The sequence below is a fragment of the Culex quinquefasciatus genome, chromosome 3 (assembly GCF_015732765.1).
Source record: "Culex quinquefasciatus strain JHB chromosome 3, VPISU_Cqui_1.0_pri_paternal, whole genome shotgun sequence".
Classification (NCBI taxonomy): Eukaryota; Metazoa; Arthropoda; class Insecta; order Diptera; family Culicidae; genus Culex; species Culex quinquefasciatus.
The window spans coordinates 136,394,696-136,416,497 of NC_051863.1; the positions used below are offsets into that span (position 1 = coordinate 136,394,696).

Below are 21,802 nucleotides of genomic sequence, written 5' to 3' on the forward strand. Positions count from 1 at the left end.
CGAGGAAGAGATCCTTCAAGCAAGGGAAAATATCGAGGAATGAAGATAATTGAAGTATGCAGATTGAAGGGACTGAAGAATCCATCGATAGATGGAGTATTATTGATATCGAGAAGATCGACAGCCAGAGAGTCGACTGTATAACAAGTAATCAGAGTAACAGAAAATTACAGGAGTTGTACAAGAGCTCTTCAGGATAGCTAAAGCATTGGAGTATGGACCGCGGTAGGATTAAATTATCTCCAAACATTCTTCAAGAGTTAGAAAGAGTATACTCAAAAAGCGGAATGAGACAAGATAGCACGATCACATAGGTATCTTGTCACTTCGAGGCGAATCGGAGCACTGTAGTTTTTGATCATTCTGTTTGAGAAAAAGCTTTTATAATTTATTGCAGCAGCATATTCATATCATCATGGTAAAATTCAACGTTAAAAGCATGTTATTAAATATCAACCATTCCCTCTTCCGAATTTCCAGCAAGGACGTCCGCCTGCCCGTCCAGCTGCAGCGTGCCATGGCCGCCGAGGCGGAAGCCGCCCGTGAGGCCCGCGCGAAGGTGATCGCCGCCGAGGGTGAGCAGAAAGCGTCCCGGGCCCTCCGGGAGGCGTCGGAGGTAATCGGCGACTCGCCGGCGGCCCTACAGCTGCGTTACCTCCAGACCCTGAACACCATCTCGGCGGAGAAGAACTCCACCATCGTGTTCCCGCTGCCAATCGACATTCTGACCTACTTTATGAAATCGAAGGAAACGTACGCGGCGTCCCACTCGTAAGTCGGGGGGACGTCCACGTCACCGGCGCCTCAGCCGCCACCACCACCGTCGAAGCCGTCCCAGCGAAGAACGCCCCCGTCTTTCTTTTCGCCGGGATTTGACCCTGCGGCGGAGGCGGCGGCGGCGTCGGCGGCAGCAGCGGCGGCAGGAGCTGGTTTTGGCCAGCAGCGAAAGCGGCGAAAACTGCTAATAACCTACGGAGGCAAAGGAAGGAAAATGATGACGACGACGACGGCGGCGAGGAAAATGCAATAGACCTAGGACGAAGACGACGAGATCGGAGAAAAGAAGACGACGACGAAAAGCAGTTTTTCCTTTGCTCTCGAGAATATACGGTACGTTTTTATCAATTTGTTCATTTTCTCGTGAAACTTTTTCTATTGAAAGGAATAACTGTAGCTAAGAGACTAACAATTTTATAAATATTTGTGTGTAGTGTACGGCTAAGCATAAGCATTCCCTTGGTGGGATATCATGTAGGAAACCAACAAATAAAACATCGTGAGCAATTCTCTGCGAAATTTATAATCTGATTGAAATTATTTATTTATTTATGAACGCAAATATCATCATCTTATAAGTTTGTCCATTAATCTGGACTCAGTCACCTCTCTGGTTGTCGATCTTCGGTATTTAAAACTTCGTACTTTGAAGCTTATCTTTTCTTGATATCCTCCCTAGCTCGAAGAACCCCTTCCTCGATGGTTCCTTGGGTTTCCTTAGATCCAAAAACACTTTCCTTTTGTCAATATCATGTCCATCGAGTCTTTATTATGCAGCGTTTCTATAAGCTGGTACTTCTATTTCTCAATGGTCTCTTCGATATCGACAACCAGAGAGTTGACTGTACTTAGCATTTTTACCAAAAAATGTTGTAATGCTTTTGCAAGATATTTGGTTGATCTTAAGACTTAAGATGTTTTCTTTTTGTTTTATAAAAAAAATCAAAATTATATTTATGTAATAACCATTTTTTTCTTGTAATATTTTTTTTAAATTTTATTGGTGTTTTAAAGAAGAAATTCAATTTGAATTTTACATAAATTGAAAAAATTATTTAAATTGAAAATAATTGCCAAATTTTGTAGAGAGTTGCTCAAAAGAAAATTAACAAAAAGGACATCTCACAAAAAACACAAAATCTCTTGGTGTATCATTAAAGCCCGAGCAGAATCGTTGACAGAAGGAAGAAGCCGAGCAAAAAAGGCCCCGAACCAAGCAAAACTACGCGAAAGCGGCGCGCAAAGCTCGCTCTGAAAAGCTCTTTCAATTATAAATAATGGTTTCAGGTCGTTATCGTCTCGTTGCGCGCCGCGGTCGCCGCCAGCTTTTGTCAATGCTTTTTCAACTGATTTTCTTTTTTTTTTCCTAAGAAAGGCGACCGCTTGAGGCGTGCGCGTGAAACAAGAAAGAGTTTTGCAATTAATTTGGTAAACTGCAGTTTGTGAGGGTTTTTCTTTAATCGACACTAGTTTTCTTCTTGAGTTTTTGAGAGTGTTGGTTTTGGGGGGAAAGTTTTCCCCATTTGAAGTTGATGAGCTTTCGATGTTTATGAAAATTTCATTTTAAGGAAAATAATTGGACAAAAATGTCAAATTCCAGTGTTCACTCGCTTGTTAAAAAATTCTGTTTTTCAAAACATAATCTAATCAAATTTATTATGCTCATATACGTTCAGCACATGTTAATTTCACAACCTCAATCAAGCCCAGGAATCATGAACCAAAAATATACGTTTATTAAATCCCCCCTCGCTGCTGCCCTTCCCCAACATCGAAACTGAAAATTGGAATTAATTATTAAACTTCAATTTGCCTGGCCCCCGGTCGGCTGGTTGTCGACGGTTTTCTAGGGGAGCAGAGCAAAGCAAAAAAAGAGATATCCGAAAAGCCGAGATAACGAGCCGAGTCCTGTTCTCGAACGCCGGAGGACTGTTTTTACCTCCCCGGGCCAGTCGATGTCCCTAATGTTGTCCCTTGTCCTTATTGCCATAAGACCCACCAATTAAGGGGGATGGGGAGAAGGTCATTTTGGCGAAATTTATTTGGTCGATCTTAATACAGTTTTAACTTTTGTAATCTCATTTTCCGAAATAAATGCAAAAATATGATTCTTTAATTTGCAAAGGATTGTTCTTATGGATTTTGAGCAAGATTTTTAAAAGGTTTTAGGTTTGCATTATTTTTGTGTTTTAAGTTAACTCACTGTATTTGAATGTTATAGTAAAATTATAGTAATATATTGATGATCAGGAACTGGTGATTATTTATAAGTTTCAGATGAATTTTCATCAGGTTCACATTTTTTAGGTAAAATAACTCAAAAAAGAGGAAGTATTGAACCAACAAAATTTTCAGCCTTCTAAAATTCATTTTTTTGTGTAGCCAGAACAAATGTTCTCTAATTTTTTGAAACGTTTACTTTGTTACTTTTTGCAATATATTTTAAATTACCTTTCCTACTAGTCTCAAGAATTATTGGAAAAAAGGTTAAAATTTGTAACCTTTTCTATTACTATGATCCGGATATTATTCTCATAAAAATGTTCAAAAAAAACTCCCAAGCTCAAGAAAAAGGCGAATTTTCCATACAAATTCCCCCTTTTTATCGAGCTTGGGAGTTAAGGTGTTAATAAGACATGAAAGAATGGTTGTGTTTTTTTTTCACGAAATCAAGACTTCGTCAGCTGTGTGCTATCTTGTGACAACGATCATTTAGTACTTTTCAAGAAAATTGATTTTTAAAGTTTGATGATAAATATTTTCAAAACTATGAATGGTAGAGCCAAACCTTTTGAAGCAATCGGTTCGTATACTATCACTTAAAAAACGCTCCAAGTTTCAACAGATTTGGTTACACCAGTTAAAAGATACAGTAAATTATGTAATCAAAAATATGAAAAGCACATGTCACAAGTGTGTTTCGAAAGTAAAATTGTACTACGTGTCACAAGTGTGCACAGAATTCCCATACAAGCTAAAATAGACTTAAATCAATAGTTTAACCGACTTAATCAGTATATTTTCAAAAACAAAAAATTGCATTGCCTTCAGAAAGTTTGTATCAACATAAATTTGTGAAAAACAAGATTTTTTTTCACATTTTCCAACAACATGTATGACGTGTCACAAGTGTGCACGATCATTTTGATGATAAATTGGTCTACGTCACAAGTGTGCATTGCGATATCCGGGAAACGGAAGCGAGTTTCCAAAATCGGGTTAAAGCATCTTGTAGTGTTTGTTAAGTATAGCAAAACGTCATCATTAACTCATTTTCGACCAAAATGGTCTATGTCACAAGATAGCACACAGCTGACGACTTCTCGAGTTCCGTAAATTGATTTTACTTGTATTTTTTTTATCTGGCTCAAATTTGTTGGGGATATTTACTATGACGTTATTTTGCATACTTAGTTTCTTCATACAAGTCTCATACATATTTTGGCTGTCCATAGTAAATTTATTTGAAAAAAATTTCTTATCAATTTGGTGCATTCGGTAAAGTTGAAGGTATTTATGAGGACTTTTGAAAAAAAGATACGAACACGGATTTTTGGTGATTTTTGAATATATTTTTTACATATATTTAATTCCCACAAATCCAAATTGATTTTTTTAATGTGCTCATAAGTTACCGTTTCTGACATTATTTTTCGAAAATTTTAGAAATTTTTCTTAAGTTTCGTCTAAAAAACATTGAAAATTGTACCTTTGGTTCCTAAGACACAGCGGAAAAAGGAAAACAAACAGGAAAATCGAAATTTTCAAAAACTTACCCAAACCCTAATGCTAACCTTAGCAAATTATGGTCTAATTTTCAATGAAAAAATTAAACATTTATAGAATTTCTGATCTTCTCGAATTTTTTTTTCTAATCTAGACTATCATTTTAAAAGGGCGTAATATTGAATAGCAAATTATTTCAGTATGATTTCTATTTTTTAAAGCATACGAATAATTTAAATTATCAAAAATACCGATTTTGATAAGTTGAACTTTTGTAAAAAATAAATCATTTAAAAATTGGCTAAAAATCTATTTTTCCTAACAGTCATCGTCAATGCCTCCTACAACTTTGCCGAAGACACCAATTACACAAAATGGCTTCTTTGGTCATAGGGATCATATCAAAAATCATAAGTGATAAATATGCATAAATTCATCTGACTCAGCCATGGAATTGGATATTTTGAAGATCAGCCATTTCAAAGTAAATAAATTTAGCCAAAAATACAAGTTAAATCTTTATGTTTAAGATACTTATGTTTAAATTGCAGATTATATTCCAAAATCAGGTCACTATAACTGCTTCATAAGTTCAACTTAAACAATATATAAGCATGTTTTTTTCAATTATCGAAATTCGATATGTTTAGTAAAGTACCAAAAAACTCGTGCTAAAAATCTATTCAAACAAAAGTAAGAAATTTATCAATATTCAATGATCTTTTTCACCTTATTTTTTAATTTTTTACTCGTTCATAGTCTTTTTACAATGATTTCCAACATTTAACAAATCAAATAATTTGGCAACCCTGTCTGAATTTATCAGCTCTAAAGTGAAGTTTTCATAATTATTTAGCCTAAATGACGTGAAGTTGATAAAAAACTACCGATTTTCAGTGCTTCGTTGAAAGATGAGATATTCTTCGTTATTTAATAAATATGATGATCTGGCAACCTTGTCATGAAATATCGTCACTAAAGCAAACATATTTTTTCCAAACCTAACCTCGATATTAGTGGCAATGACCAGAAGAACCACATTTGTGATCATCATTACATTACTTTAAAAAACATTTTAAAAATTTGTATATTGAAGACTTGTCCCGCCCGTGTAGATCAATCGGACTCCAATCCAGAGGTCGCTGGTTCGAATCCCGCGGCGGGCGCTCTAAAATTCTTTGTGTAAATATGGGTATTCGGCGCCGTCGCTCCGTGCCATACTTTCATACACTTAGGAGCCCAGGGCGGTGAAGTCCTTGTAGATAAAAAGGAAGACACTAGTGGTTGGTACTAGCAATGGTGGCCGACAGCTATAAAGTCAACTTCGTTTTATATTGAAGACTTGGCAACCCGGCCAAGACTTCTGTCACTGGTGAGATTGTGGAATTATTATGTCTGAATGGAGAAAATTGTGATGAAAAATCAATATTCCGGTATTTTATCAACTTCGCAATTATTATGTTTCGACCAAAAAGCTTTCGGGGAAACTTCTCCAACTCCCCCCTCAACAGCTTTCCAGATCCTATTCATCTCCTCCTGGGTAACGATTGTTTCAGGCACGTCTTTTTAACATTTTATAAAGTATATTTTTAGCCTACCGGCTATCCGGTTATCCGTCGCTTGGAAGCCGGCAAATTCTGCAATTAATATGCGCAGGGCTAGCAAAACGTGAAGATTCGCTTTCGTTCTGTTTTATTTTCCTTTTATTTTGTGCCTAATTGGCATAATTAAGATCATCTCTCCCGTGGGTGAGGAAAACGTAAGTCGTTTCCAAGAACGATTAACGTTTATGGTTTGTCAGTTTAGCGAGTGAGCATTGGAATGATGATGTTTTTTTGGGTTTAAAATGTTTCTAATGAGTTAAGGTGCACAGCACTGCGAGTGTTTAGTTAAGGGTGCAACGCTTGAAAAGCACGATTTAATTTTCTTGTGTTTAACATTTTTTCTAACAACATATTGGTCATTGGTTGTCAAGTAAGGCAGTAGTACCAACCACCCCCGGAACAAAAAAAGATGCAAGTTTGTGCCAGACGAAAAAAAAAATCAAGAAGATAACAAACTAGTTGTTGAAGTAAATTTTGTGTCGAAATCACTAGCTAGCCAAAACCTACAAGAAACAGCAGGAACGAACAGTAGATAACTAAAGCATTTAAAACAAAGGAGATTAAAAACAAACAAAAAACCGTTGAAACTGAGTGCAACAGATGCTGCAAATGATGACCAATAAATCAAAAAGAAAACTCGTTAATGGTGATATAAGCTTTAAAGGTAAAGGAAATTCACATTGAAAAAGAATCTACTTATAGAGCATCTTTAAGGGTAATGAAATAGTTACAAGAAATCACAAAACACACACACACACACAAATCACTATCTAGAGATCAATCACATCAGCTGTAATGTTTAGAGAGAAGTATAATAAACTAAAATGTCAATAATTATGGGAAAGGATGATTCCTTTTGTTCGTTAAGTGAAAAGATAAATTCAATGTCAGTGTTGTCATGTATTGCCGTATAATTAAAAAACAAATCGAACCAAAGAAGCAAACTAATAGTGGTCACGTTGAGAGCAAGAGCTAGGTTAATCATTATTGTCAATGTTGAAAAGTATTACGATTAAAAGAACCCAGATTTATGCATCTTTAGCAAAAAAAAAAAAGAAACAAAATACAAAAAACATTTTTATCATTCGCAAAACTCTATCAATGTATTTGTAATGTTTTATCAACTGAAAGCACAGGTAAACGTAATGGATAGCATTATCAAAACAAAACATATTTTCAAAAATTTTCATCTTGAACGAAAGTCAACGTGTAGCTATTACTATATATAAGAACTAAAAAAAACAAAACAAACCAAACTGAACTACTCATACATTACAACAAACATATAATAAAAACGAAACATGACAAACAAACAAATACATAAAAGACATTCAGGATACGTTTGCTGCCGACTAAACTAGAAGAACAGGAAGAAAATCACTAGCGTACGTTAACTAACAAGAGCGATCGAACTCTTTTATACGATATTTTGTTACACCCAATCACAAAACAAACACAAAAACACACACGCGCATTCTGAAAAGGTGTCAAATACAAACGACTGTAGTGTAAAGGTCAAATTATGCTAGAGGAAAATCGCCCCCACTGGTGGAATTAATGGAACAGAATTGTTATTGTAGAAAGAACCCAAAAACAGAGGTGTCGTCAACTGTACTTATACGAACGAATTTTAGGACAAATTACTCACAAACAAACACACACACACATTTGAACATATTCATTGGCCCCCCTGCGGAGTTTGCACGGGGTCGAAAGTGACATTTAACGTTGAACACACAGAAATCAAAAAGTCTAATAATGATTGTTGTCAGATTTTCTATTACCACAAACAAATAAAAAAGAAAGCAAGAAAAGACAGAAGAAGGACGCATTATATTTCCCCTTTTTCACACAGAGAGGATGGATTCAACATAGTTATGGGATCTTTTAGTGTTATATGCAAAAAAAAAACCGGAGCAGGAACAAAAACGCTCATGTGACGAATCAAAATATAAAAGTGAAATTCAGTTTTTCAGAGCGGACTTTGAATTGCAGCGTTGAGAAATTGGCCCACTTAGAATTTTCATGAACCTTTTGCTTTTATTATTTGTTTTTTAATTAGTTTATCTAAAATATTATTAAGTTTTTCAGTTATGGCTTCATCCATAAAGTACGTCACGCTAAAATTAGCCAAAATTTACCCCCCCCCTCCCCCCCTTTGTCACGCTTTTCCTATACTTATAACATGCAATGTCACACTTGCTCAGACCCCCTCCCCTAGAGCGTGACATACTTTATGGATGACGCCTATGCAGTTCTATAACGAAAGTATTTTATATAAATTTAAAGGGTAAGTTAAATCTTCAACACATTGAATTAAATTTTGTGTTTAATATTTATTAAGCTTCTTTTGTTTTTATTTCAATCATGAATAATTATTTTAGCTACATTATTAAAGTAGTCTTCAATAATTTGATGCCTCTGTGCGCTCAAATGCAAAATAAATAGAAAAAAAAACAGCAAGCTTAGTAGAAGAGAGCAAAGAGGTATTAAAAAAAAGGAATATTTAAATGAAAATTGATGTAAATTCAACTGAATGTAACTTTTGCAACTCTTTACTTACTTTGCCTGTCAGCAATTCCATTTGGAATTACCTTAAAACGAAAAAAAAATTCCGATCCCGATCGGGCTTAAATTATTTGCTGAGAGTTTCTTGGCCAAAATAAATATACCCGTATTTTTTTGTTTGGCCATTAGGGTAACCTACACCGTGCTAGGGTGGTCCCAAAAATGGGCATTTTAGTAAATTTCCGCAATAAAACACATTATTGCAATTCCGTCGTGAAACTACTTACTTTTCCTGTCATTCTTGAACGACGAAATAGCCTACTTTTCTGTACCAAAAATAACAGAATCGAATAGCAACACTTTTCAAAATAAATACTGAAAAGTTCTACTTTTCAGCACTGAAATGGGTGCTGAAAAGTTGAACTTTTCAGCACTTGTTTCGAAAAGTAACACTTTTCAACATTTTTTTTTATTTAAACGATTTATTGACAAAAAACATGAAAATTCGACTTAAAATTTCACTCAATGGGTGTTTTTTGAAATTGCAAAAAATGTTGTATGGAACTCGTTGCAAAACTTGATTTTTTCAGCACTCGTCTATTATCGTTTCCTAGAAAAGCTTCACGTTTAAAAAAAATTGGAAAACGTTTTTTTTACTAAAACTGCAATAACATTATTTTTTAGCAATGACCTATAATTTTTGGAATACTAAAATTAAGAATTGAAAGACGCAATTTTTTTACTCAAAAAAAATGGAAAATTATTGCATTTTAAGAGAAAATGGTTGATTTTTTCCCGTTTTCGTAATTTTTCTATAGTTCTGATTTTTTTTGGAAAAAAGTGTTTTTTTGCGAAAATTTACGAAAATTGCCATTTTTGGGACCACCCTAGGAGGGTGTAGTTTACCTTATGACCAAACAAAAAAATACGAGTCTGATTATTAGGCCAAGAATCCTTAGAAAAATGTTGAGTCCGATAGGTTTATGCTCTTTTCAATTGGAATTGCTACTGTCATTCTCGTAGTTTTTGACGAAATGGCAATCTTTTCATCACAAAAATAGCAGAATCAAAAAGTATAACTTTTCAGCACTCAAATGGGTGTTGCCACGTTTTTAACAAGAAACACCTTTTTTCAAAACTACTTTAAATATTTTATAATTAAAAATAAACGTGTTAATTGTAGTTAAACTTTCGTATGTAATCAAAACAATTGTGTTTTTTGTACCAAAATACTAGAATTTAAATAATTTCAAAAAACATGTTTGAGAGATTTCAAACAAAATTCAGCTTTAACTTTAACTTTAACCCTTCAAAAATAACAAAATCGTAGGGTACAATCCAAACTCAAATATCTGCAATTCGGTTATCCGAAGGTTTGTATGGCACTTCGGATAATCAAAACATGAACAAAAAACGTATTTTTTTATTTTCTCACTTTTAAATCAAATTCGAGTCCTGTGACCCCATTTGAGACAAATTTAATAGGTTGATTGGCTATTAAATTACTAACCAAATGCATTTTTACATTTTTTCATAATTTTTCCAAAAAAACGTATTAACTTCTAGTAGTTTAGGGGTTATAGGGGGAATATACCCATTTTAATCACTCTAAGCCGTTCGACTAATTCTCATCACTTTCACCGTTTCCGCTATTAAATCAACATTTTAAGATATATAAACAACGGAGAGTTGCTTCCTCACTTTTATTTGAGCTATTTATTACTTTGGAACAGTCAAAAACACTTTATGAAAGCTGGAATTCATGATCGAAGTGCTGATAGGCCGATAATAGAAATAGGCTGAAAAAGGGTATAGTTCCCCTACTCAAGGTTAACAACCAAACATAAGATTCAAATATCCGAAGTGATTTTTGTTCAAGGCCTTCGGATAATCGAGTCTGGACTGTATTACATTTGCAATTCGGAGATTTGAAGAACCCTGCAACCTGCAACTGAGATCAATTCAGAAGCCATCGCAGGGAGCGTGCAATTTTTTAAAGGGTCGAAAAATCCATATTTAAGAACCTTTCAAACATAAACCAGATTTTGAATTTTTGAAAACATTATTATAAAATTTAACACATTTTTCGTTTATTTAATATTGAAAATTACACGAATGGTTATTGAGCTATCGTCTTTTGAAAAATAAGGTCTAATTGAAAGACACTTCGAAAAACCTAATTTCATTCATTTTTATTTATTCTTTTAAAGGCTGTATCTCGACAACTTTTTGTCCAAAAACGAAAAATATAGGGAATTTGGAAGGACAAAATTAAGAAAAAAAATCCTATTTTTATCATAAATAAGGTTTGAAATAGCTGCAACTGAAAATTTTGCATTTAATGAAAAAAATTTATAGTTCTTTTCAAATGTGGTAGTAGCTCAGTGGCAAAATATTTGTTCGTAATCCTCTAAATTGCAATTTTTTTTATTTTTGATTTCCAACCATTTGCAATCCCAACGGTGTAGAAGTATAGTCCTCAAATGATTAAAACGGTATGTTTTTCACTTATTTATTTTTATTCCCATTAAAAAAAGATTCATAAATTGATCACAAAATTACCACTCATCCCTAATTACTAGTACACGGCTGCTGTACATAATCCAAGCAGAACCCCCTATTATCAACATCCATCGGAGCCTCAACCGAGTCCGTGTGGAACGCCAGATGGAACGGCCTCACCGTCGAAACCACGGTCCTCTCAACCGAACTAATCTCCGCGTTGAAAACCCCACCGCAAATCTTATCCTCACAGGTGCTGGCCGTCGGCATTCGATCCGCCACTTTGGCGCACGGAATCAACAGCCAATCGTGCATACAGGAGTTCGGCGCCCCCTGCGTTCCCCCTCCGACCATCGCCTGGACGGCCATGTTCGAGTTCCCGGACAACGTGAACGTGCGCGAGCGATTCCGGCTAACGTCCGGACAGGCCGTGTAGTGAATGCTGCAGAAGTTGCGCTCCGTTCGGATGCACAAACTGTAGTCCTGGTTGGACAGCTGGCGACCACTGATGGTGTCAAAGTTGAAGCTTTTTATTCGGCCGCTGACCCCGGTGAAGTACTGGAGACAACCTTGTTCGGCTTTTGAAATTGCTCCGCACGGGATTTGCGAGATTCGAACACGCCACGATCGGGGATAGCTCGGACCGCTGGTGATTACGGTCAGGATGATTGGGTTGCTCTGTCCCATTCCGGCGTCGATGTACACTGGAAGTTGTAAGGGTTATAGGCAATCTGATCATCCAAGCAGTCCAATCGCACTCACTGTGATCGCCGTTGGACGTTCCGCAAATAGTAGGCGCTGGGCTGCCGCCAGAGACTAGGAACTGATCGTTGTTGCAGATGTGGTTCACGATTTCCGGTCCGTTGATCGAGAACTGGTCAAAGTCCAGCCGGATCTGGCAGATGTCCGGGTGCATTTTCAGCACCGTCAGCTGACAGCTGCCCGTGCCGTCTGTCGTGTCCGGATGGTTGGGATTCACGAAGTAGGTTCCGTTCTCGCGTGCCACTCCGCCGCAGGAGGCCATGACTGGAAGAAGAAATATAGCAAAATTGTTAATATAAGTATTAGATTGATTCCAATCTGATTTTTATGCCTGAAAAATGTAAAAAAAAAGTTTTATTTGTGTACAGTAAAAGATTTTTTATTTATTTCAACAAGCCAAAAATCACATTTATAGCAAACCTTTAGAGAAAATCAGAATACAACACTTATAACCGATAAAAACTTTACTTTTTCAGCCAGTTCCAAATCAACTCAAGCAGAAATACCAAACCAGAAATCACCAACCCAGTGGCCATCAGGTACCATATCGCTACAATATCTTCCAGCGCCAGTATGTCGTCCTCGTCCCACATGTGAAAATCGAACCCATCTTTTTCGTAATCGAATCGGTACATGGCCTCCCATTTGTCCCACAACCCCGCTTCAAACAACCAATTGGTTGCGCGCTCAAATCTTTCGTAGAACGTAAAGTGCTTCATAACCATGTACCTTCTGAACTCCCAACTGACCATCTGATCCAGCATGTAGAACCTACGTTTGGCTCCCCGCTGACCAAAGTCCAAAATCTCTTGGCGCACGTGCCGCTCGATCAGATACTCCCCGTAACGACAGGACACCATGTACCCGTATCGATCGTCAGCCATGTCGTACCGGAAGTTCGGATCTTCGATCGATCGTTGGTACAGCCGATGGTAGATGTCTCCTTGGTTTTTTAAATGCTGCGTGCTACCTGGAGGTACCTTAAACATTACGTCGCTGGCAAAGACTTCGTCAAGGGTTTGCATATCCGGAGTGTAGCGCGTGATGGTCATGTAGATGATGGCCTTGGCCAGGTAGGCCTCGGATAGAAGGAACAACAGTACGGTACAGAAGAAGCAGTAGTATCGTGTGGAGCGGGTCTGCTGATGATCGGCAAGGGAATCTCCAAACAGCAGGATCATAATCAGGTTGTGGGGGAAGGCTTCAACAAAGAGGCGAGCCAGAACAAGATCAAGCGCCAGAATTGCCGCGATCAGCAACCAGACGTTGTATTTGAAGGGATGCACCAGGTGATAGACCACGTTTCGTTGTAGATTTTTTGGGATGATCAGGCAGAATCCTGTCTTGTCGAAGACGGTTAGAGCTGTGCTGAACGGACTTTTAAACAGAACGCTAGACACCATCATGTGGATGTTCTTGTCGTTGAGGAATTTAAATACCAGCAATTGGTACTTTCCGTAGTCTGGTGAAGTGATTGGTGGCCGTTCCACGAACCGGTAACGTATCCCAGCTTGATCAAAAATCGACCGACATAGCTCGATGTCCAGCCCGGTGAGCCTACCATCCAGTGTTACAGAATACGGTGGATCCGCTGGACTGTACATTACGTTAACTTCACGTCCGCGCCAATCGTTGCGATCGTCCAAGATCGTCGCAAGAGATGAATTCTCGTAGAAGATTTCTGTCGACTGATGATCCGCAGGAGATACACGATGAACACGAAGAGGATCGTGCGAAGTGTCCACCATCAGAAGATGAGTACAACTGATCCTTTGGAACACTTCCCGACGAGCCATCGGGATTCCGGAGTTGACAACAATCACATAATACGTACACTCAGTTGGAATCATCAACTCGATACTATCATTCATTCCATCAACCATGTACAGAACATTCCTTTTGACATCCGAGCTGATCGAGGACTCATGCTTGGGTAACGCCAGCAGGTCGAGTGTGGTCCGGATGTTGTCGAAAATATCTTCGTTTGGGGAGTCCAATTTCGTTTCCCCTAACACGACATCCGTTGTTCCAGCCGAGGTTTGCACGATGTGATGAAGAAGTTGCGAAACCCATTCCGAGCCTGGAGTCGTCTGAATTTCACCCAGTGCAATACTCAAAAAGGGGATTACGAGAAGTTTTAAGAATCCCATCGCTTCTACTTGGTAGCTAAAATGGAATGAATTACCAGCAAGTTGATCGTTTTTATAGGGCCTAATTCAGGCAAATTTAATTCGAATCATCAAATTGATATGAACACGATTTAATGTACGATTTAATGGAATCAATTACAGGGTTAAACTGATAATGTTTTTAAAAGCTTTTACAATGATAATCATTCAATCCATCACTGTCATTTGATGTTACCGTTTCATATAAACCGTAATAGTTACTAAGTGTTTTATCATAAAAGATCTTAAAGACTTAATCATAGAGCAATTCTCTACCAAAACCGGAAATGGATTTTATTTGTATTTTTTGATTTGGCTCAAACTTTGTGGGGGCCTTCCCTATGACCAAATAAGCTATTTTGCGTCATTGGTTCACCCATACAAGTCTCCATACAATTTTGGCTGCTGTCCATACAAAAATGGTATGTAAATATTCAAACAGCTGAAACTTTTGAGTGAATTTTCTGATCAATTTGGTGTCTTCGGCAAAGTTGTAGGTATTGTTGAGCACTTTTGAGAAAAAATAGGTACACGGAATTTTTTTTTTGCAGATTTTTTAATCAACTATTTTTTCACTAAAACTCAGTTTCCCAAAATACGTATTTTTTGATTTTCGAGATTTTTTGAAATGTTTTAGGGGACAAAAATCCGCAACTTTTGAGCCATAGAAAAACATGGTCAAAAAATCTGCCGCTGAGTTATGAATTTTTGAAAAAATAGTGATTTTTGGAAAAATCAAAGTTTCATGCAAAAACAAATTTGACATTATTTTTTAATGCAAAATTGAATATGCAATCGAAAAGTAGTATCCAGATTTTTTGATAAAGGGCTTCGTTTTCAAGATATAGCCACCGAAAGTTTGATTTTAGCGAAATATTTGCTGTTTTTCGATTTTTGAAAATAGTGCATGAGTGACCATTCCCAAAAATATTTTTTTGAAAAGTTCAGAAAATTTGCTATAACATTGTCTAAGAGACATTGAAGATTGGACCTCGGGTTGCTGAGATAGAGCCGCTTTAAGAAAAAGAAACACTAAAATTGAAGTTTTCTAAATCTCACCAAAACAACCCACCATTTTCTAATGACGATAGCTCAGCAACTAATGGTCCGATTTTCAATGTTAATACATGAAACATTCGTGAAATTTTCCGATCTTTTTGAAACAAAAAAATTGAATATTACGCCCATAAAAATGGTCGAAATCGGCCGATTTCGTAGAGAGTTGCTTCATAATAGATAAGAATAAGAATGAGAATGAGAATGAGAATGAGAATGAGAATGAGAATGAGAATGAGAATGAGAATGAGAATGAGAATGAGAATGAGAATGAGAATGAGAATGAGAATGAGAATGAGAATGAGAATGAGAATGAGAATGAGAATGAGAATGAGAATGAGAATGAGAATGAGAATGAGAATGAGAATGAGAATGAGAATGAGAATGAGAATGAGAATGAGAATGAGAATGAGAATGAGAATGAGAATGAGAATGAGAATGAGAATGAGAATGAGAATGAGAATGAGAATGAGAATGAGAATGAGAATGAGAATGAGAATGAGAATGAGAATGAGAATGAGAATGAGAATGAGAATGAGAATGAGAATGAGAATGAGAATGAGAATGAGAATGAGAATGAGAATGAGAATGAGAATGAGAATGAGAATGAGAATGAGAATGATAATGAGAATGAGAATGAGAATGAGAATGAGAATGAGAATGAGAATGAGAATGAGAATGAGAATGAGAATGAGAATGAGAATGAGAATGAGAATGAGAATGAGAATGAGAATGAGAATGAGAATGAGAATGAGAATGAGAATGAGAATGAGAATGAGAATGAGAATGAGAATGAGAATGAGAATGAGAATGAGAATGAGATGAGAATTTACCTTGAGATTTCTTTCAGATATTCAAAAACAAATCGGCACCCAAACTTACAAATGCAACAGGTTCCGTACCCGCCGGCGCACGGTCCAGCCGGGATGCCACCCCTCAGCACGCACTCGTTGTTGGGCTGGCACGATCCGTACTCCCCGGAGGACGCCGAACAGAGTCCCTGGCCCCACTGGAACACGGTGAAAATGGGCAAAACTGAGGAGCATAAAAGAAGCAAAAAAAGACAAAATTAATGATAATTTGATTCATCACCATCTCGTTACGGTTCATACTCCGAGGAGTGTCTCTTCCCAGATTGATGAATTACTTCGGATGAGAAATCTCCCAGAGGAGACAAATTAAAAGCTGCTTCAAACAGCACTCGAAACTTCCCTCCAATCATTTATCAACATTGATTAAGCCGCAACCAAAACCACTTTGTTTTTCCTCTGATGTTGCCCTAAATGATGTGCTTCCCCCGCATGTAATTGAGTCATAAAACATACTCCATCATTTTCTCTCCGAGCCTTTCCTTTTTCGACCATGGAAACTGCTGTAACGATTTGGCAGTTAAGCCAGCGCGCTTCCAGCCCACAGTCAAGTCCCGGAGAAGTCTAGTCAGTCTTTGAGCGAAGCTTATTGGATTTGACTTTGGGGATGAGGCGTAGGAACCATATCTCGAGCCCGCCCAACCGTGGATGGTTCAACAAAGTCAAACAAGAAGCTTTCTCACTTTTGCCACCCACCCATAGACAAACACACACAAGTCTGACAGAGTCAGTGTGATGAGTGGCATCTTGGCCCTGCTCACTGCCACTACCCCGGAAGGACGTGAGAGGAATACTTGGTGAAAGCTTCGGCACACATATAGTAGGTATATACTTTGAAGCTGCTGCTCAAGATGCATCGTCGGGTATTAGTTCTGAACTGTTATTGAACGGAAAAGATCACGAAAGTTGAATTGATGGTAAGTTTCATTAGAAAAACTTCTGATTTTTTTAGTTTTTTGAGTGAATAAAAATCCTGATTTTGTGTTTTAAATATTTGTATTTCAAAATAATATAAAACAAGGCATTCCGTGCATCTTAGCTCATCTTCCATCGAAAAATCTCCCAGCACGAGGAGAGCCTCAAACAAAGCGTGATTATCCAACATGGCTCCATTTCGGAAGATTGAAGACTAGGTCCTGGAAAGGCGTTAACGAGTGCCACCGCCGCTGACTTCCACACGCCCAACGGCCATGTTCCTCCACCCTCACTCGCGTGGCTCACTGTTTGTCGCCGTCAATTTCCTTGAATGGGTGGCACTGAGCAGCATTCCAAACGAGCCAGCTTCTTCTAGCTTTTTTTTTCTGCTTCACGGGAATGCTTTCCAGAAGACGCGGGGTATCTGTTTGTATACTTGGGCGAGCATATTAGACCGGAAAACGTGCCACGGTGCCACCGCACTAGGTTCAGCAATCTGCCCCATTAATCATATCCTTAGAGGTTTTGTTTGCTGAAGAATGGAGCTGCCGGTTTTGAGGTATCTGCATAGTTTCTCAACCGAAAATATTTGCAAAATAGGAAGATTTTTGTTCAGGGCTGTGGAGTCAGAGTCGTTTTCGTCATGTTTAGACCTTTGTGCGAAGCGCATCGAAAAAAATCAGTTCAACTCAAATTAGTTTGCAGGCCAAATGTACAATATAGTTAGTTAGTTTAAAAAAATAATGAAATTATGTTATTCTAAATTAAATGACTAAAAATTACATTAATAAGTTGAAGTTAATTGAAATTTCCGATATATTTTGATTTTTTTTTGCTTTTTGAAAATAATACAAAACAGAAAATTACTTTTTTATACAGCTGTTTTATTGATTTTATTGTTCTGGTAAAGAATGGGAATTAGCTGAATGTGCTTGTGTATTTATGGAAATTTCAAAAAATCTGAACAAAATATGTTTATCTTTAAAATGAGTGTAACAAATGAAAAATCGTTGCGAAATCTTTATAAAAGTTTTCGTGAGCGCAAAATAAATGCATAAAAATATACAAAAATTGAAATTATATGGCAGAATTCCAATAATTCAAATTCAATATAAACGAAAAAAAACGTCTGTGCGGTACATTGAAGAAAGTTTTGAAAGTCAGCAGTCTCATTCCTTCGATTTCAAAAATATTTTATCTGCCTGAATCAGATCGTAGCCAAGCATTCGTTTCATTATTCGTTATCCAACTTTCATGAGTTTGAATCCCAAGGTGGAAAAAAGGATTCTAAGTACACAGTAAGTCAGATTTCAACGTTTCATAAATCATTTCCGGAAATGATTGATGAAAGTTTTCTTGAATTTCACTAACTATTTTCGCTCATATTGTAACTCTTTCTATTAGAAGGGTTTTAAACAAAATATTTGTATCGTATAAAAGGCATCACAATATGGATAAACCATTAGTTTGAGATGACCAAGCCACGTATCCTAGTGGTAACGCTCCCGCCTAGTAAGCGGTAGATCGAGGTTCAAATCCCGGCTCGGACCAACACAACAGGCGATCTTTTCCCTTCTGGAATCGATTGCTTAGTAAAGGAAGGTAGTGTATCATCACAAACTGGACCTTATCACGACACCTTAGGAAGGCAACCTATGGAATGTTGACATTAACCTTAACATGTTAACATTAAGTTGAGAATGAACTAGCCACTGAATCCACTTTGTAAATGCCGGCCCCGATATTTTTCACGGGTGTTCCCCTCAAGAACAGGGAAAGATTTACTTACTATTATTATTACTTATTAAATCCTTAGCCCTGTGTTAATTCTTATGGTAAATTTAACGTTCTTTCAGAATCTGTAAAAATATTGAAGTGTTTTCTTTTAAATTTCCGAGTTACAGCAAAAACTGAAAAAAAAGAAACGTCAAACCGTTGTAACGTCACGGCAGAATGTGTCAAATACTGAATACTAAATACTAAATACTAAATTCTAAATACTAAATACTAAATACTAAATACTAAATACTAAATACTAAATACTAAATACTAAATACTAAATACTAAATACTAAATACTAAATACTAAATACTAAATACTAAATACTAAATACTAAATACTAAATACTAAATACTAAATACTAAATACTAAATACTAAATACTAAATACTAAATACTAAATACTAAATACTAAATACTAAATACTAAATACTAAATACTAAATACTAAATACTAAATACTAAATACTAAATACTAAATACTAAATACTAAATACTAAATACTAAATACTAAATACTAAATACTAAATACTAAATACTAAATACTAAATACTAAATACTAAATACTAAATACTAAATACTAAATACTAAATACTAAATACTAAATACTAAATACTAAATACTAAATACTAAATACTGAATACTAAATACTAAATACTAAATACGAAATACTAAATACTAAATACTAAATACTAAATACTAAATACTAAATACTAAATACAAAATACAAAATACTAAATACTAAATACTAAATACTAAATACTAAATACTGAATACTAAATACTAAATACTAAATACTAAATAAATACTAAATACTAAATACTAAATACTAAATACTAAATACTAAATACTAAATACTAAATACTAAATACTAAATACTAAATACTAAATACTAAATACTAAATACTAAATACTAAATACTAAATACTAAATGTGTAATTCTCTACCAAATCACATGAAATCAGAAAAATTTGCCTCGACCCCTCCTCGATTTGCGTGAAATTTTGTTCTAAAGGGTAACTTTTGTCCCTGAGTACGAATCCGAGATCCGTTTTTCGAACAAGAGTTGTTTTTCAATAATTTGCAGCCAGAAACGATGATGAGATAGAAATTTGGTGTCAAAGGGACTCTTATGAAATTAATGGAATTATACGCCCGATTTAACGGCGTACTCAAAATTCCGAAAAAAACGTATTTTTCATCGAAAAAAACACTAAAAAGTTATAAAAACTCTGCCATTTTCCGTTACTTTTAAGGGAAATTTAATGTACATTTCGAATCTTCATTGATCCAGATGTGTCATTTTTTCATTTAGAACAAAAACTTTCATTTTAAAATTTCGTGTTTTTGTAACTTTGCAGGGTTATTTTTTAGAGTGTAACAATGTTCTACAAAGTTGTAGAGCAGACAATTACAAAAAAAATATAAATACATAAGGGGTTTTCCTATAAACATCACGAGTTATCGCGAATTTACGAAAAAAAGTTTTGAAAAAGTTGGTCGCCGTTGATCATGCCCGTCCATGGTCACCCACGATAGACACGGACGTCGAAACAAAGAGAAACGCAAAAAGAACATTAAACAAAATCGTAGAATCGTGATAACTGATGTTTATAGGAAAACCACTTATGCTTCTTTATCAAAATGTTTGTAATTGTCTTTTTTACATCTTTGTAGAACATTGCTTCACTCTAAAAAAAATCCTGTATCGTTAGAAAAAACACGAAATTTTAAAATGAATTAAATTGTTCTAAATCGAAAACTGACCCTTCTGGGTTAATGTAAATTCGAAAAGTACATTAAATTTTCCTTAAAATTACAAGTTCAAAAAAAATTACAGTTGAGTAAAATCGAGTGTCCAATTTTACATAAAAGTCTCTTTGATACCAAATTTCTATCTCATCACCGTTTCAGGCTGCAAATTATTGAAAAATACCTCTTTTTTCGCATGTTCAAAACTTGAAGGTTTCGTACCGCCCTCCGTCAAGAGATATCAAAAAACGGACCTCGGATTCCTGATCAGGGACAAAAGTTACCCCTTAGGACAAAGTTTCACGCAAATCGAAGAGGGGTCGGGGCAACTATTCCCGATTTCGTGTGAGTTGGTTGAGAATTACCCTTTTGTTACACATTTTCAGTTACACTTCAAAATTCAATTCGAACCTTTTTTTATTTTTTTAGTAGATCTATGAAATGCGTTTTCACTGCACCATTAAATCCATCGCTCCAAGTATCGATTTCTAAATTTTCCCCAAATTATCTCAAACTTGCTCCAATTTCCGAACACCACACCAAAAGTGAATTAGATAAGTGGATATTACTGGCATAAAAAGATGATGGTGATGATGATGACGATCCCGATAATCGGCATTAAGTCGGACACGTCTCACTTGGCCAAAAGTCTCTCGCCCCTTGCCCGGCCCAAAAATGCCGGAAACTTGTAAGGGATCTTGCTCCCCCACCTCTCACCCAAAAAAAACATCAAAAACTTGACTGCAAAATTTTCCTCCTCCTCCTCCATCCTCCTTACATCTTCCATCCCTGATGGCGGCGAAATTCGAAAGAGCTCTCGATTTCTTTGCCTCACTGGCATCGGCAGCACTTGACCAAATTGCCATCGTCGTCAGCAGCCTGGCCAGCACCAGCTTCCAGCCCGGGGAAAGGATGATGCCTTTCCGTTCCATTAGAAGGCACACACAAACACACACTTTCACTTATACACTCCAAACAGCCCACCCACACACACAAGAGTACACTTGAAAACGCGTTTTTCACTGCTTTTGCTGCAGAATTAAATTTGGACCATTTTTCCGACACTGAGAATTAGTACTTTACTGGCGCACGGCTGGCGTGGAAATGGTGCGAAATTTGCTATTTGAGGCGCATAAAAACAATCATATTTATAATTTTTAAGTACACTGGCTGGTTGGTTGAGCTGAACCATTGTGATGGGCCGAGCAAGAGAAGTGATGTCGCGTTTATGTTGCTGCTTTTTTTGTTTAACTTTCCAGTGTGTGATCACACTAAACACTTGCAGGTGACTGCATAGAGGAAAGACAAACATTGTCAGGTTTTAGTGTTGGCTTTTGGTATGCAACTGATTTCCTCAATATTATAGGATTTAATATTGATTTAAAG

The 21,802-nt window shown here is 36.4% G+C and overlaps 2 protein-coding genes across 2 annotated transcripts in view; one reads left to right on the plus strand and one right to left on the minus strand.

Annotated features, from left to right (window-relative positions):
• LOC6052885 (band 7 protein AGAP004871) overlaps positions 1-1,022 on the plus strand; it is a 307,921-nt gene extending 306,899 nt beyond the window's left edge. The window contains exon 8 of the mRNA XM_038262004.1: positions 481-1,022. Coding sequence (XP_038117932.1) covers positions 481-775 — 295 coding nt within the window. The 3' untranslated portion in view covers positions 776-1,022. The remainder of the gene's footprint in view (positions 1-480) is intronic.
• A 10,164-nt stretch (positions 1,023-11,186) lies between these two features.
• Positions 11,187-21,348, minus strand: LOC119769261. The gene is made up of 4 exons (XM_038261204.1): positions 21,195-21,348; positions 15,986-16,138; positions 11,880-12,143; positions 11,187-11,821 (listed from the first exon to the last, which is right to left on the minus strand). The coding sequence occupies exons 1-4, from the start codon at positions 21,346-21,348 to the stop codon at positions 11,187-11,189; spliced, it is 1,206 nt and encodes a 401-aa protein (XP_038117132.1).
• Positions 21,349-21,802: the final 454 nt, after the last annotated feature.

Excerpts from the sequence above, each read along its gene's own strand:
- LOC119769261 (XM_038261204.1), bottom strand. The coding sequence starts at position 21,348 with ATGGAACGGAAAGGCATCATCCTTTCCCCGGGCTGGAAGCTGGTGCTG. Across the intron at positions 12,144-15,985 it reads GTACGGAACCTGTTGCATTT|TCATGGCCTCCTGCGGCGGA; the intron begins GTAAGTTTGGGT and ends TTCTTCTTCCAG. Across the intron at positions 11,822-11,879 it reads AACGTCCAACGGCGATCACA|TGTACATCGACGCCGGAATG; the intron begins GTGAGTGCGATT and ends TACAACTTCCAG.